At 42.0% G+C, this 16759-nt stretch overlaps 5 protein-coding genes across 8 annotated transcripts; all 5 read right to left on the bottom strand.

The window, feature by feature from the left end:
• Window positions 1-442: 442 nt before the first annotated feature.
• Window positions 443-1117, bottom strand: LOC114853663 (B-type lectin plumieribetin-like). The gene is made up of 3 exons (XM_029147296.3): window positions 1068-1117; window positions 883-988; window positions 443-804 (listed from the first exon to the last, which is right to left on the bottom strand). The coding sequence occupies exons 2-3, from the start codon at window positions 970-972 to the stop codon at window positions 541-543; spliced, it is 354 nt and encodes a 117-aa protein (XP_029003129.1). The 5' UTR covers window positions 973-988; window positions 1068-1117; the 3' UTR covers window positions 443-540.
• A 763-nt stretch (window positions 1118-1880) lies between these two features.
• LOC114853788 (B-type lectin plumieribetin-like) lies at window positions 1881-2575 on the bottom strand. 2 transcript variants are annotated; one of them, XM_029147579.3, is made up of 3 exons: window positions 2516-2575; window positions 2325-2418; window positions 1881-2249 (listed from the first exon to the last, which is right to left on the bottom strand). In XM_029147579.3, the coding sequence occupies exons 2-3, from the start codon at window positions 2412-2414 to the stop codon at window positions 1989-1991; spliced, it is 351 nt and encodes a 116-aa protein (XP_029003412.1). In that variant the 5' UTR covers window positions 2415-2418; window positions 2516-2575; the 3' UTR covers window positions 1881-1988. The 2 variants fall into 2 exon arrangements, with proteins under 2 accessions (XP_029003412.1, XP_029003411.1); XM_029147578.3 differs by having other exon boundaries at window positions 2325-2430; window positions 2516-2564.
• Window positions 2576-4901: 2326 nt separating this feature from the next.
• Window positions 4902-5594, bottom strand: LOC114853819 (B-type lectin plumieribetin-like). Of its 2 annotated transcripts, none has more exons than XM_029147627.3 (3): window positions 5536-5594; window positions 5345-5438; window positions 4902-5269 (listed from the first exon to the last, which is right to left on the bottom strand). In XM_029147627.3, exons 2-3 carry the CDS (start codon window positions 5432-5434, stop codon window positions 5009-5011), a joined length of 351 nt encoding a protein of 116 aa, XP_029003460.1. In that variant the 5' UTR covers window positions 5435-5438; window positions 5536-5594; the 3' UTR covers window positions 4902-5008. The 2 variants fall into 2 exon arrangements, with proteins under 2 accessions (XP_029003460.1, XP_029003459.1); XM_029147626.3 differs by having other exon boundaries at window positions 5345-5450; window positions 5536-5584.
• Window positions 5595-8048: 2454 nt separating this feature from the next.
• On the bottom strand, window positions 8049-8810 carry LOC114853780 (B-type lectin plumieribetin-like). 2 transcript variants are annotated; one of them, XM_029147564.2, is made up of 3 exons: window positions 8701-8810; window positions 8507-8600; window positions 8049-8394 (listed from the first exon to the last, which is right to left on the bottom strand). In XM_029147564.2, exons 2-3 carry the CDS (start codon window positions 8594-8596, stop codon window positions 8125-8127), a joined length of 360 nt encoding a protein of 119 aa, XP_029003397.1. In that variant the 5' UTR covers window positions 8597-8600; window positions 8701-8810; the 3' UTR covers window positions 8049-8124. The 2 variants fall into 2 exon arrangements, with proteins under 2 accessions (XP_029003397.1, XP_029003398.1); XM_029147565.3 differs by having other exon boundaries at window positions 8507-8617; window positions 8701-8730.
• Window positions 8811-15843: 7033 nt separating this feature from the next.
• Window positions 15844-16759, bottom strand: LOC114852856 (B-type lectin plumieribetin-like). Its single transcript, XM_029145516.2, has 3 exons — window positions 16634-16759; window positions 16339-16432; window positions 15844-16236 (listed from the first exon to the last, which is right to left on the bottom strand). Exons 2-3 carry the CDS (start codon window positions 16426-16428, stop codon window positions 15967-15969), a joined length of 360 nt encoding a protein of 119 aa, XP_029001349.1. The 5' UTR covers window positions 16429-16432; window positions 16634-16759; the 3' UTR covers window positions 15844-15966.

The raw sequence follows: 16759 nt of genomic DNA, 5'->3' as shown, positions 1-16759 counted from the left end.
GAGATTTAAACTTGGCACGAGGAGCGGAGTGGAGCAGACAATGGTGCCGTCTAGACGGGGTCCGGGCGTCTGTGGCACAAAATGGCTGTTTCTAGTCAACACCCAGACTTTGGCACAAAATATAAAAATTGTAAATAAAAACTAATAAAAACTGGTTCTCAGAAAAAAATGCGTCCGTGTATCCACCATTTTGGAAAAAGAAAAAAGGTAGAAGAATGTAAAATGATCTTATATGTGAGCACTGCCATCTTGTGGCTATTTGTAACACTACACACACACTTTTCAGCTAGCCAGTGCGTGTGATCTATACTAAAGGCTTAGTGTGTAGCAATTCAGAAATCAGATCTGTGCAAAGCAGGTTTTGTGGTAAATTCAATCTGAGATTAAACTGAGTCACATTTAAATAATGTCTGGATCTGAAAGAAAACTCATCACTCATGCATGAAAATGTATGTCTATTGTGACTTTATTTGACTCCAATTTGACTGTAATTTAACTCTTACAGAACCTGTGACCCTGCAGAGCTTCCAGGGCGTCACATCAGACCTTCGTACCCTTGGAGTTGGCAGAGCTCCAGATTGTTTGCCCGCTTTTGTACACCTGCAGTTTGCCGTCGTCGCTCAGATGGAGGCAGCACATGTGAGAGCCGGGGTTGCAGGTACTTGTGTTCCACCTGGGGGTCCCACACTGGCTGTACATGACCAGGTTGCAGTCGTCCTGCATTATCAGGCGGAAGACATCGGATCCACATGTGTCTGAAGCCCACACAGGCTTCCAGCCGTAGATCACAAAGTTCCCATCACCCTGCAGAAACACAGTTTTATTGTTTACAAACAAGAAATAATAATAATAATTGTCTTATTTCTGGACTGACTTGCTCACCTGGAAGATGGCCTTCCACTCATTGTTGTTGGAGAGCAGGAAGTCTCCCTTGTGGAGCTCAGTGTTCCTGGGCAGGAGGTTCTTACTCATGATTCTGAAACAGAAACTGCATAAAACACGACATTAATAACAGCTGAACAGGAGCCGTAACGACATCGAGCAGTAATGTAAGAGTAAATACTTACAGCTTCGATTGGTGAAGGAGGTGATGCTCACAGTTCAGTTCAGTCCATTTTATACCAGAAGACGGAATGAAGAGGGAGGAGTTCTGGCCATGATGCCTACAGTTTATCTACATTTACTTTAGGTTCAATCAAAGGAGTTCAAAGAGGGCAAGTTTGATAACGGCAAAGGGTTTCTAAAGAAATGAGAGCCTAAGGCACTTGACATGTTGCTACTTGTCAGATAGCTTGAAGATCTGTCATTATCAGCTGGTAAACAACAGAAACAGGTTATGGGACAATCTACAGTATAAGAAGCTAATAATTAAGTATGTAGTGAAAGCTATGAGTCAATTCAAAGTCAGAAACAATATTTAACCCTCTGGCCTTGTTCGTTTTTACGTAACTTTCAGTTTGTGCGTAGACAACAAAGGCCACAACTAGTTTAAGCTGTAATTCCTTCGATTTTTAATGTTTTTTGCTACTTTCATTGCATAACGATGTTAACTAAAATTGGTTACTGTATTGAGTATAAAATATTATTTATCTAAAATACAATAACATATAATTTAAGCATTAAAATGCCACTTTCTGTGCACAGTGGACACTAGAGTCATTTATCAGTTGCTTTAGGAGCAGCAGCATGTACAAACAGTAGAGTGGTCTTTGCAGACAAACTGACCACAGCTGGAGTATGTGGTTGTTGTTTTTCTCTTATGGCTGCACAGTTCACACCCTGCCTGATTCACAGAAAATGGGAAGAAGCAGAGTGAGCCAGTCCAGTTCCTGAATTAAAAAAAATATCTGATCTGAAAGAAAACTCGACGCTCATGGAAATATATTTCTAATGTGATTTTATTTGACTCCAATTTGACTCTAATTTGACTCTTGTAGAACCTGTGACCCTGCAGAGCTTCCAGGGCGTCACATCAGGCCAGCTACTGATCACTTCATGCCCTTGGAGCTGGCAGAGTTCCAGATTTCCTCAGCGTCCTTGTACACCAGCAGTTTGCCGTCGTCGCTCAGATGGAGGCAGCACATGTGAGAGCCGGCCCTGTAGGAGCTTGTGTGCCACCTGGGGGTCCCACACTTGCTGTACATGACCAAGTTGCAGTCTTCCTGCATGCACAGGCGGAAGACATCTGATCCATATGTGTCTGAAGCCCACACAGGCTTCCAGCCGTAGATCACAAAGTTCCCATCACCCTGCAGAAACACAGATTTATTGCTTACAAACAAGGAATAATAATCATTTTCCTACTTCTGGACTGACTTGCTCACCTGGAAGATGGCCTTCCACTCCCTGTTGTTGGAGATCAGGAAGTCTCCCCTGTGGAGCTCAGTATTCCTGGGCAGGAGGTTCTTACTCATGCTTCTGAAACAGAAACTGCATCAAACACGACATAAATAACAGCTGAACAGGAGCTGAAACGACATCAAGCAGTAATGTAAGAGTTAAGTATTGTACTTACAGCTTCGATTGGTGAAAGAGGTGATGCTCACACTTCAGTTCAGTCCATTTTATACCAGAAGACAGGATGAAGAGGGAGGAGTTCTCGTCATGATGCCAACAGTTTATCTACATTTGCTACAGGTTCGATTCAAATGAATTCAAACAAGTTGAATAAAGGCAAAGTCATGAATGACATCATGATTCTTAGATGAATGCCCGATGCTGCTCAGATAGTTTGATTTTGACAGAATATCTGTCATCGTCAGCTGGGAACATGATGCTTCGTATACTCATATATAAGCGATAAGCAAATCACCCAAGCGCTCAAGTGTTTGGAGTAAATGTGTTAATTGAGCTGGAACACCATGATTTCATCAGACGATGAAATGAGGACACGTGTTTTTGCATAAGGGCAAAACGAGGCAGCATCAAGAGGAAGCAGATGCTGCATCTGAGAGACGGGTCCGGAGATGAACTCAGACCAAATGCTGAAGGTAGAAGCTCATAAAAGTGACATTTGTATCAGTTGATAGTGCCTGTTTCACATCTTTATTTGTTTCGGCGTTTCAGTCAAACCGAGGATAAACAGTGTGTTGAGCAAACTACAAAATAAAGTAGCATCATCAAGACATGTGTCCTACTGACTTGGATGAGCAGTGAAACAGCTTGAACCAATACAGCAGAATTCCAGCTGACTTTCTCTGGACAACAAAGAATTTTGACAGAGAATTTACTTTGTGATTTACTTGACATTTGTCCTAAAATAGACCAGAACAGAAACTTAAAATGTCTCAGACGTGAAATTTAGTTGAAAACCTTCTTTAATACTCTCAACTCTCAACAAAAAGTTGATTTTAACAGGTCATTGGTAATTATTGTTTCAGTTTGACACAGTAGACAACACTAAGTACAACTAGAAAAAGTAATTTCTTGAAAAATTACGTGGGAGAGGTGATCTGCTGCCGCAAAGATGCCAAACGCTGATTAAGCTGCTGACGTCAAAAAGTTGACTACGTCCAAAAGTTGACTACGGCAAAACGATGAAAACGAGAAAACTTTGACAAAGATTAAAACAAATGACAAAAGATGGCGATTAAAAAGATGATAATTAAAACGATGACCAAGCTCATACTAAGACAAGATTAAAATATGACAATGATTCAAAAGTTGACCAAGGTAAAAAGATGTCAAAGATTAAAAAAAGTTGACCAGAGTGCATGGTTGACAATTATAAATAAGCTGACTAGCTTTCTGATTTGAAGAAAGTATTTGTAAATAATTACCTGTGTAATAGTTTAATAACTAGTAAAAATTTACCAGTCAGAAACAAAAATCTTGGCATTTAAGGTAATAAATTACATTGGTGCTTTTATTTTGAAAGGATTTAGAGGTCGTGTGTCAGTGATTACTAAACTATAAATAGTCATTAGTCATAATTTATCGTTCAATAGCAAGAATAGCCCTATTAAAGCAAAATATTTAGATTAAGCCCTTTCAGAATAAAATCACCCTAATAAGTGTGAGTGGTTATTTACTGAACTCTAAAATAGTCTCATTAACAATTGGTAAGTATTCAGAACCAGAAAATGTCTAATTAATCTTGCCATTAAAGATAATCAATTGTAATTGGTGCTTTTATTTTGAAAGGATTTAGAGAAAATGTGTGGGGGTAATAGCGTAACTGTCATTTAGTCATGAGACTTAGAAAGAGACATCACAGTTCTCCCACATTACCAGTCCCTGGTCCAACCATCCTGCCTGTGCTCTGTTGTTGCTTGTTGTTGTTGCTTTTCTCTCTCTGCCTCTCCCCTCACCCCAACCGGTCGAGGCAGATGGCATCCCACATCCAGCCTGGTTCTGCTGGAGGTTTCTTCCTCATTAGAGAGGGGAGATTTTCTGTTTGCTGATTCTGTTGCTGTCAAAATTTAATTAAAGGCTTGCTGTGTGTGGAGTTTGTTGGGTTTAGTTGTGTAAGGTCTTAAACCGTACCTTGTAAACTGCCTTGAGATAACCTTGGTGTGATTTGGCAGTACATAAATAAAATTGAATTGAATTAAATTGAATATAGACGAGTAACAAATTAAAACAAGGTGCTTACTATATTATTGAAAGTTTTGATGAGTCCATCACAACAGTCACATGTCAGGACTGCAATGCAGGACTAAGAGTGTGTTAGGTTTCAGGTACAGTAAATAGGTCTGAGGACCCATCAAGGAGCCAACAGATCAGTGGCAGACAAATCACTAGGTAGCAGAAGCATGTAAATCTAGGAGGACTATGTAAAAACAGCAATTAATTTGCTCAGGAATTATATTTTGTTTCAAAATAGGAAGAAGCAGAGTGAGCCAGTCCAGTTCCTGAATTTAAAAAAATCTGATCTCAAAGAAAACTCGTCACTCATAGAAATATTTTAATTGTCATTTTATTTGACTCCAATTTGACTCTAATTTGACTCTTGTAGAACCTGTGACCCCGCAGAGCTTCCAGGGCGTCACATCAGGCCAGCTACTGATCACTTCATGCCCTTGGAGCTGGCAGAGTTCCAGATTTCCTCAGCGTCCTTGTACACCAGCAGTTTGCCGTCGTCGCTCAGATGGAGGCAGCACATGTGAGAGCCGGCCCTGTAGGAGCTTGTGTGCCACCTGGGGGTCCCACACTTGCTGTACATGACCAAGTTGCAGTCTTCCTGCATGCACAGGCGGAAGACATCTGATCCATATGTGTCTGAAGCCCACACAGGCTTCCAGCCGTAGATCACAAAGTTCCCATCACCCTGCAGAAACACAGATTTATTGCTTACAAACAAGGAATAATAATCATTTTCCTACTTCTGGACTGACTTGCTCACCTGGAAGATGGCCTTCCACTCCCTGTTGTTGGAGATCAGGAAGTCTCCCCTGTGGAGCTCAGTATTCCTGGGCAGGAGGTTCTTACTCATGCTTCTGAAACAGAAACTGCATCAAACACGACATAAATAACAGCTGAACAGGAGCTGAAACGACATCAAGCAGTAATGTAAGAGTTAAGTATTGTACTTACAGCTTCGATTGGTGAAAGAGGTGATGCTCACACTTCAGTTCAGTCCATTTTATACCAGAAGACAGGATGAAGAGGGAGGAGTTCTCGTCATGATGCCAACAGTTTATCTACATTTGCTACAGGTTCGATTCAAATGAATTCAAACAAGTTGAATAAAGGCAAAGTCATGAATGACATCATGATTCTTAGATGAATGCCCGATGCTGCTCAGATAGTTTGATTTTGACAGAATATCTGTCATCGTCAGCTGGGAACATGATGCTTCGTATACTCATATACAAGCGATAAGCAAATCACCCAAGCGCTCAAGTGTTTGGAGTAAATGTGTTAATTGAGCTGGAACACCATGATTTCATCAGACGATGAAATGAGGACACGTGTTTTTGCATAAGGGCAAAACGAGGCAGCATCAAGAGGAAGCAGATGCTGCATCTGAGAGACGGGTCCGGAGATGAACTCAGCCCAAACGCTGAAGGTAGAAGCTCATAAAAGAGATGTTTGGCGACGAAAATTTTTCACAGAGAATTTACTTATAGATTTGTTTGCCATTTGTCTTAAAACAGACCAGAACAGAAACTTAAAATATCTTGGACCATTAAGAGCATATAACACACTGAAATCTGAAAACCTTCTTTAATACTCCCAACTCTGTGAGTAAAATTGATCTTAACAGGTCATTGGTAATCATTGTTTTAGGTTGACACAGTAGACAACACTAAGTACAAAGACATCCTTAATTGCCTAATTGATTGACACATTAAGGCAGCGGTGATCGATGGAGCCTGACTTCACAGTTCTTGTACAGCAGCAGGTCGACGCCATCAGTTAGAAGAAGGTAACACCTATCACAGCTTGTAGGCTGGTGGGTGTCTGTTTCCCACCTGGGGTCCCACCCTGGCTGTACATGACCAGGTTGCAGTCGTCCTGCATGTACAGGCGGATGGACTCAGATCCCTACTTGTCTGAAGCCCCATAGAACGACGAAGTTACTGTCCTCCTGAGGAAACACGGGGTTATTGAACACTTCCAATGAAAATGCTGTAATCAATGATGATTTTGGTCCATTTGTGTTTGATGACCAGCTGCTCTACTTTTTACTATTAACAATATCCATCCATTTTCTATCCATTTTCCATCCATTTTCGACCACTTACTCCGATAATGTAAAAGTCATATTTCTTCAAATTCAAAAGCCTTCTGTGCCTTGTCTCCAAACTCTTAAATAACCACACCTTTCTGAGTTCCAGCCAGCATGCACACATAGAAGAGAATGTCCGGCTCGGCATACTTACTTTCTGTTTGAACCTTTTATTATGAAGGGCTCACTTCCTAGTTCCAGAGTTCCTTCTCTCCACCGTCCTCCAGTTCAGCTCGCTCTCTACAGCTTTTCTTCTGGTTCGCTTTGTTAGAGTATGATTTAATAGTTCTTCCCAAAACCCTCTGTTATCTGATCTTTTTTTAACTTTTGAATTTACCATAATTGACTTGCAGCAGCTGGAAAGAAATCTTACGATAGCAGATGTTTATCTGACAATGCTGTTGCCAGATTCAAGCAGAAGATTCCATCATCTATTGCCTCATTGTCTTCTAGCTACACAAAGAAGAACAGTCACCTTAATCCTTATGAACAGGTTCACTGTCTTGTAGATGATGATTCAGCGTTCAATGTTAGACACAGTGGCTCCTCTGAAAAAGAAGACAGTGAATCAGAGGAGGTTAGCTCCGTGGTATAACTCAGACATCCGCAGCCTAAAGCACAGGACCAGACAACTAGAAAGGCAGTGGCGTTCCAACAAAATAAATGTATAATAAAAGACCTCAGAAGGTCCCCTCCACCACACACACTGGTGAACATCTAGGGCTCAAACATTGAGACTGTGGACTAATTTAAATACCTGGGTGTTAAACTCCACAATAAACTGGACTGGTCAAACAACACAGACACTGTGCAAGAAGATGTGTTGTCTCTGCGAATGTTGTCTCTGCATACCCTGCAGATATGCAGGGTACGCAGAGACAACATTGATATCTTATTCCTGCATAACGTATAATTAATGTGTGTACTAACTGTAAGTATTCTTGATACTAGTACTACTGTTGTTTTTCTTTTTTACTTTTGCAGATTTTTTTACAGGTGTTTCCTTACATGTTCGTGTTTCTACTGGTATCACTGCTGCTGTTTTACTTTTTCTTTGTCCATCATGCTGCTGCTGTAAACGCAAAAATTCCATTTCCGGCATTTTGATCTAATTTTCTACACACAGCACACATGGAGTTCCACACACCCTGATGAGTCTGTTTATTATGAGCTGCTCAACTGGAAGACCTGAGCCCCTGGTCTCTGCATTCACTGCTCTTTACTGCACAGGAATGTGGTTATTATGATAATTTATTTTTGAGGTTTAATCCCAGTGCATGTAAACAGAATGGACAACCAGACCAGCATTCTGCACCTCCACCACTTTCCCTCATTCTTTTGAGACTTTATTTCAAACTAAAGGAAAAAAAAACAATTTTGGTGTTTGAAAACCTTTGTTTATTGAATCTTTGGGAGGCTGGTGTATGTATAAAACAAACTGACAGCCAAATTCACTTCATGCCTTTAGAGTTGGCAGAGGTCCAGACTCTGACACCATCTCTGGTCACAACCAGATTGCCGTCATCATTCAGCTGAAGGCAGCAGGAATTAAAGTGGCCGTGATAGTAGGAGTTGGTGTGCCATCTGGGCTTGTGATCATTGTTGTACATGACCAGGTTGCAGTCTTCCTGCATGCACAACCGGATGACATCCGTATGATCGGTGTCTGAAGCCCAGATTGGCTTCCTGGAGTACGCGTAGGTGACAAAGTTACCATCGTCCTGAAGATAAAACATAAGGAATAAGATGGTGCATCTACTGTACAAAAAGTATTTCACTGATAGATTTTATTTTATGAAGCTGCACACATTATCATTACAGAAATTTTCTCACCTGTAAATAAGTCCTGTATTGGTTATTCTTGGATTCCAGGTACTCTCCGCTGCGGAGCTCCTGGTTTTTGTAGATGGCGTTCTTGCTCATATTTCTGGTATAAATTGATTACTTTTAAACACACTTATTCAAGTAGTTAAATACAGATTTGGCATTAACCTATTCTTACAGCAATAAATTGAAATGATACTCACAGGTTTGATTGTCCCACTAAAGTCAGTCTGCAAACAGAGGCAAAGTGGAGTGAAATTGGCGAGATTCACTCCCTTTTTATGTTGTTTAACTGGGTGTGGAGAAAACTGGAGGGAGGAAAGATTCATCCCACCATGTACACCTGACCTTTAACATTTCTGTTTGGACTTGTTTAAATCCCTGGAGCAAAAACGATATGATTCAATTACATCCATGACCTTTACTGTAGATTAAATCCGTAATTATAAAAACAAATTCAACAAATTCCTTTTAAGGTGTACCACAAGGGCCAATGTGAGGACCCTTACTTTTACTACATATACTGTAGTCATGAACTTAATGTGGAAAAATAAAAAAATTTAATTTAAAACTTTAAAATTTAAGCAACAAAATGGGGACAGACGTACTAACTTAAAGGTTCTTTTGGTCTTTTTCACTGTACCTCACTCACTGATGCATTTTGTATTTATTAGGATTAATTTGTTTACCAATGGTGTGATTCAAAACCCTGAAGTTCTCTAGTAGAAGCATTTTTTTCTTCTAACGCCTTGAGTTTGTGGGCTGACATTCCCCATGTTGCCTAACATAAAGGTCAGTGTAATCTTACCTTCATGATATATGCCTGCTTGTTATTCCTTAGTGGTTATGTCATTTTTGGATGATTCATGATTCTGTTAGAAATTCAATATGCAAATAATCGTTGTGCCTTAACCGGTTTTCACAGCCCACTGCTGGTTGCACAACACACACATCTGGCACTGAAGTGTACGTGTTTTGTTGCAGACACTCAAATTACAGAGAATCCAACTCAGTCAAGTTTTGTTTAATTGTTGTTATTAAACAATCATTTTGCACTTTTACTGCGTGAAAAACAGACTTTATGAGCAAAGAACGTCATTTTTTAAAGGAAGCTTCTAAGGAAATATATCATAATTAAACATGCAAAAGCTTAACTGGGCTACAGACCCTTCAGATATATGATGTACAGTAGTTACACTAGATTTAGCCTTGGTCACCAGACACAGCCAGCAGCGTGGGGCCTCCACTGTTGTAAGTCATCATTTTGCAGTGCTTTTGTCTGTTTCTGTTCATTTCCTGGAATGAAAGACAACACAGTCAAGATTTCTGAAGTGGCACAAGTTAGGAAATTGCAGGTTCTTGGATAAAATATTGGAATATAAGCGTTAATACGACACCTCTGTGAATCTTGGTTTCTGGATACAGTTGACATTCGGGTTGGGATGGGCTTCGATCTGATCTCCTGATGTTTTGTTCAGTGGCTGCATAGAAACACACAGAGCTTTAAAGTGCTGTTGTCTTTGTAGATAAAACATGAATGTTGCTTTGATATTTACTCACTCTGTTTTTCATGAAGGGGCAACTCTGAGGATTCACAATAGCTGTTCCTTTGGCACAGGTGGTGGGTCGCAGGTGGAAGTGATGATAGAGGAACTTCACACCGAATCCCGTCTGATAAAGCATAACAGAGGGCTGGTTTAGAACAAGTAACTAAGCACAAAAAGTAAAAAAGGTGATGCTTGAAGCATAAATATATAAAAGTATAAGACCTCATTCAAAAAGGTGAAATAAGTTCATGTTGTTCACCCGAGGGGTAAAAGGATTGAAAACACATTCACACAGGAGGGAGTTGTCTTAATATCATATGTGGCAGAGAGCCCTGTTTTTTTCCTACACTGTTACAAAGATTATGAAATTATCCCACACTTTCTATTGCTGCTAATAACTAAAGAAAGACCAGAGTGGGAGGACTGAAAACATCCAACATTGTTTGAGGTGTCCTAAATGGTGACCTTTCTCCAAAGCAAAACTTCAGACCATAATAAATAAATCACTACAAAACCTGCCAAATCTTATCAATACAGAATAGCATCAGGCAGAATGTTGGTGGGAAGGTGGCCGACAGGAACTGAAGCTGGAACGACCTCCTCCCGGAGGCCGACAGGCTGCGGCTGGGACGACCTCTTCAGGACCGACGGGAATTAGAATGGCGCCCTCCAGGTGACCCCCCCACTTCCATCGCCGGCATTTCACGTCTTGCCCCAGCGCCAGCTCAGCCACATCTTTTTCCAGCTCCAGCTCCACCCCGTCTTGTCCCCGTTGGCCCGGAGGAGGACATTTTTGTCCCTGTTGGCCCGGAGAAGGCCATTCTTTTTCCTGTTGGCCCGGAGGAGGACGCTCCAGCTCTTGTCGGCCTCAAAGAGGAGGCCACTCCAGCCCTTGTCTGCCTCGAAGAAATGGCCGCTCCAGCCCTTGACGGCCTCGAAGAGGAGGCCGCTCCAGCCCTTGTCGACCATGAAGAGGCCGTCCCTGACTCAGTTCCCGCCGGCCATAAAGAAGTCGTCCCTACCTCAGTTCCCGCCGGCCATGAAGAAGCTGTCCCTGCCTCAGTTCCCGCTGGACATAAAGAGGCCGTCCCTGCCTCAGTTCCTTCCGGCCATGAAGAGACCGCTCCAGGTCTCATCGACCCCGAGGAGCTGATGCCGTCTGGGTTTATCTCTAGCCTCGTCTGTCCTCATCACTGGCTCTGGCACCTTGTCTGTCCTTATGTCTGGTTCTGGTTCTGGCGCCTCGTCTGTCTTCGTCTCTGGTTCTGCCTTTTTTTTCTGGAATTGCCTTTTTTGTTGTGGCCCTCCTCCTATCCTCCCTCTGTCCACCCTGTTAGTGCTGTTAGTGTTCTACGGTCTGTTTTGTGTCTAGCCCTACTCCGTGCTTCCCTCGGCACTCCCTGTTGGTGTTTTCTGTGGTAGATTTGGGCGTCTGGGAATCCGTCCTAGAGAGGGGGGTTCTGTCATATTTACATTTAGTCACCACCGTTCGTGGTCATCGTCTGTTTGCTGCTTCTGGTTTTATTTTGTCATATTTCCTGGTTTTGTTCTGTCGGTTTAGTTTCTGCTTTACGTTTCGAGTCACGTGTCTTTGCAGCTGTTTCAGTTTCAGTAATCTATTCTGTGTATTTAATCACCAGTCCTTACCTCAGTTCTTTGCCATATTGTAGTGTGTACTCACCTCTATCCAGCGTTCATCCTCAGTTCCAGTTTGTGTAAGATCCTGTTCCGTTGCCGTGCTTACCTGTCTTTGCCTGTTCCCTGTCGGTACCTTTGTCTGTGTTTTGGATCTTCCGTTGTTGACCATTGCCTACCTGACTCTGAGTTTTTGCATGCTGTTTTGTGGAATTGCTACCATTAAATGGATACTAATGCTAGTCCTGTCTCTGGCTGTGCATGTGGGTCCTTCACCGTGCCCGCTCCCTGACATCTGGCCAATGGAGATCGCTTACTCAGCCGTTTCATCCAACAGTGGAAGACCGCCGCTCCGTCCTCCAACCGCCAGCTTGCCCGCCATCTGCAACCACGCACATATGCACCTTCATGCTCGCCAGCAAGGGCACACACACACACACACACACACACACACACACACACACACACACACACACACACACACACACACACACACACACACAGGGCAAAAACACACAAACACACAGACGGACCACGGGCCTGAGTCTGTAACATCATATACTAAGATACACGCAATGATACAAGGACATATGTTTCTTGCATGAAGGGGAAACATGCAGCATCAAGAGGAAGCAGATGCTTCATCTGAGAGAGGAGTCTGGAGAGGAACTCACCCCAAACGCCAAAGGAAGAAGCTGATAAAAGTGATGTTTGTATTAGCTGACATAAAACAAGGATGAACAGTTTGTTGAGCAAACTACAAAATAAAGTAACATCATCAAGACATGTGTCCTACTGACTTGGATGAGCAGTGAAACAGCTTGAACCAAGAGCAGAATTCCAGCTTACTTTCTGTGGACGAGAAAAAGAAGAATGTATTTTGAGATTGCCCAAACGCTGAAGGAGGAAGCTGATAAAAGAGATGTTTGGCGACGAAGAATTCTCACAGAGAAATTACTTTGAGATTTGTTTGGCATTCGTCTTAAAACAGACCAGAACAGAAACCTAAAATGGCTTAGACTGTCAAGAGCATATAAAACACTGAAATGTAGTTGAAAACCTTCTTTTATACTCCCACCCTTAAAGGAAAACTTCAAAGATTTTCAATAAGAGTTGACCTCTGGTAATATTTAAGAATGAAGGGACACTCAGATTGCTCCACAATTTCTATACAGTTATCATTTATTCCTCCGACGCCTTGGCAGATGGTTTGCCGTGGGCTCAAAAACTAGTGGTTCCCGGTTTTCTCTGTAACTGCCCCAGCAATGGTCAAAGTGAGAGGGGGTGAAGCCAGGCTGAGAGGGGGTGGAGCCAGCCAGCCAGCCATGTACACCAGCCACACAAGCTGCACATTGTCGGAAAGCTTTGACTTTCATCTTTCCGACCATATAAATGTCAGGCTTCGGCAGATGTCGGACCCACATGCACAGTACACTCGAGGGCTTGATGAGTAAACAGTGTTTATTGTATTGGCGTAGTCAGGCAGTCCGGGTCATACACAGTGTATCTCAGTTCTTCAGGTACAAAGAGGGACAGGCAAGATCAGATCCAATAGACAGGCAGCGGTTCGGTTCACAGATCGGCAAAGGTACAGGCAAGGGCTAGGCAAAACTCAACGGTAAGACGGTCAGACAATTTACCACAATCCAAGGCGAAGTTACAGACGAGGGTCAGGCAGGAATCGGAGGTCTATGACAGGCGAGATCAGCAAACAAGGTAACTATACAAGAATGCTGGAATGTGGTGCTAGGACTCAACAATCTGGCAGCTAGAGTGCGTAAGAGGTGGAGACTATATACTGGTGTTGATTACTAATTACAGACAGGTGTGGATAATGGGAACCAGTAATGACAGAAACAGCTGAGATGAGGTGTGAACAGGAAGTCCTTTCAAAGTAAAACCGGAACTAGCACAGATCGTGACAATAAACCCTTTCCAGCAACAAAAATTTTATATCAGATAAAATGTTAAAATCATAAAAGTCTAAAGACTTTGGCCACTCTTACAGTAGTTATTGCATAAAGACTGTGTCTGCTCCCCGACCACCTAAACTATACAAGTCACAAACAAATGAAAGAGGAGTTACTTACCAGAATTCAATAAACATCAAAACACTTCCTCTTACAAAACAAAGTAACAGTAAGTTAATAAAGTTTGGGTTATTAAATATCAGATCTCTCTCATCTAAATCCTTGTTATTAAATGACTTGATAAATGACCATCACATAGACCTGTTCTGTCTCACTGAAACCTGGCTGCAGCAGGATGAATATGTTGTTTACATATGTTTACCGTCCTCTTGCTCCATTTTCAGAGTTCTTCACTGAATTCTCTGATTTCTTATCTGACTGATTTCTCTAGCACAGATAAAGTCATTGTAGTGGTATTTTTACATTCATGTAGAACCCACCCACTGTTTTAATCATAACCTACTGTAGATCTTGTCCTGACATATGGGGTTGAAATTGATAATTTAATAGTTCTTCCCCAAAACCCTCTGACCTTCTGACCATTTCTTATTAAATTTTGTATTTACCATAGTTGACTTGCAGCAGCCAGAAAGAAATCTCACGATAGCAGATGTTTATCTGACAATGCTGTTGCCAGATTCAAGCAGATGCTTCCATCATTTTTTGCCTCATTGTCTTGTAGCTACACAGAGGAGAACAGTCACCTTAATCCTTATGAACAGGTTGATTGTCTTGTAGATGATGCTGCAGCTTCTCTATGTACAATGTTAGACAAAGTGGCTCCTCCTCTGAAGAAGGCAGTGAATCAGAGGAGGTTAGCTACATGGCATAACTCAGAGATCTGCAGCCTAAAGCACAGGACTCGACAACTAGAAAGGCAGTGTCGTTCTAACAAAATAAATGTAAACTGCACAGCATTGAAGGACAGTCTAATAATATATTAAAAAGCATTTTGTGCTGCTAGGAAACATTAATTCCTCCTTAATTAAGAAAAACAAAAACAAGCTGTGTTGAGCCTACTATACCCTTAAATCTCAGCAGCAATGACTTTATGAACTACTTTACTAATAAAATTATCACTATTAGGGAAGACATCTTAGCCTTACCTGCTCAACCTGTTGACTGTCGCCTGTTTTTGTTTGACGACGTTTTTGCCTGCTCCCGCTGTACCGCTGCCATTCTGCCTCCGTGCTCTGACCCTTGCCTATATCCTGACGACGAGTTGTACAGTATTAAACCCTTTTTACTTACCTGTCCGCCTCCCAAGCTGTGCATGTGGGTTCGCCACTTTTGACAGCAGCGCCACCGTGACAGTAAGTAGGTCTGAGGACCCATTAGGCAGCCAACAAACTCATCAGCAGCAGATGAATCATAGGTAGCAGTAGTATGTAAATCTAGGAGGACAACGTAAAACACAGTTATTAAGTTGCCGTGGGATTTTATTTTATTCAGTTAAAAACTAAACAGGTTCATATCTCTCTCAAATATAACGTCTACTTTCAATTCTCTGGGGGAGATGCCACATTAAACTGTCATTATTTGCCTTTGGAAGTGGCAGAGCTCCAGACGTCTTCTGCCACTTTGTATACCTGCAGTTTGCTGTCATCATTCAGATATAGGTATCACATGTAGGTCTCCGTACATTTTTGAGCCACCAAGAGGTTCCTCACTGGCTGTACATGACCTGGCTACAATCATCCTGCATGCAGAGCCTGAAGACATCTGATTCACAGGATTAGGTAAAAATGTGTGTCACATCCCACTGTATTTCCTGCAGTGTACATAGTAGATACTACACTGCATTACTACTAGGGACATTCGAGGCTTTAGAGTTTTGATGCCAACAGCAGTGGGCCTAAAACAGATCCTCAAGGAACACCCAGTGTTACACTTCATGTCAGGAGGACTTCACCATCACACTCTCATTCACCAGTAATGAACTGACGACAAAGCTGAGGCAAGTTGGTTTCATTTTATACATGGAGACACAGCACACTCTGTCTGATGGGTGTCTTTGTTGTGAGCTGCTCACCTAAAAGACCTACTGTACTGTAGCCCCTGGTCTCTGCATTAACTGCTCTTCACTGCACAGGATTGTGTTTATTACAATGTTTTATTTAGGGTATTCACCCCAGTGCTGGTAAACAACCAGACCAGCGTTACTGAACCATCACACTTTCCTCTCATTCTGTACTACAGTATAGTGAGGCTTTATTTCAAACTGGAAGGAAAAAGAACACATTTATACATTTTGAAAATCTGCATTCATTGACTCTTTGAGAGGCTAGTTTAGTGTAAATCAAGCTGACAACCAAATTCACTTCATGCCTTTAGAGTTGGCAGAGGTCCAGACTCTGACACCATCTCTGGTCACAACCAGATTGCCGTCATCATTCAGCTGAAGGCAGCAGGAATTAAAGGGGCCTGGGTAGTAGGAGTTGGTGTGCCATCTGGGCTTGTGATCATTGTTGTACATGACCAGGTTGCAGTCTTCCTGCAAGCACACCCGGATGGCATCCGAATGATCGGTGTCTGAAGCCCAGGTTGGCTTCCAGGAGTACGCGTAGGTGACAAAGTTACCATCGTCCTGAAGATAAAACATAAGGAATAAGACGGGGCATCTAAGTATTTCCCTCATGGATTTTATTTCATGATGCTGTACACATTATCATTACAGACATTTTCTCACCTGGAAATAAGTCCTGTATTGGGTATTCTTGGATTCCAGGTACTCTCCTCTGCGGAGCTCCTGGTTTTTGTAGATGGCGTTCTTGCTCATATTTCTGGTATAAAGTGATTAATTTTAAACACACTTATTCAAGTTGTTCAATACAGCTGATGATGATGTGTCTTCATTTCTATTCTAATGATTAAATGTATGTAGGTACAGATATTTAAGATGCATTAGTTGCAGTCTGAAGAGCTTTTAATTAAGTCTTTCCATTAACCTACTCTTACAGCAATAAAATTGAAATGATACTCACAGGTTTGATTGTCCCACTAAAGTCAGTCTGCAAACAGAGGCCAAGTGGAGTGAAATTGGCGAGATTCACTCCCTTTTTATGTTGTTTAACTGGGTGTGGAGAAAACTGGAAGGGAGGAAGGATTCA

This window comes from Betta splendens, chromosome 4 (genome assembly GCF_900634795.4).
Source record: "Betta splendens chromosome 4, fBetSpl5.4, whole genome shotgun sequence".
Classification (NCBI taxonomy): Eukaryota; Metazoa; Chordata; class Actinopteri; order Anabantiformes; family Osphronemidae; genus Betta; species Betta splendens.
This window is presented reverse-complemented; position numbering and strand designations above follow the sequence as displayed.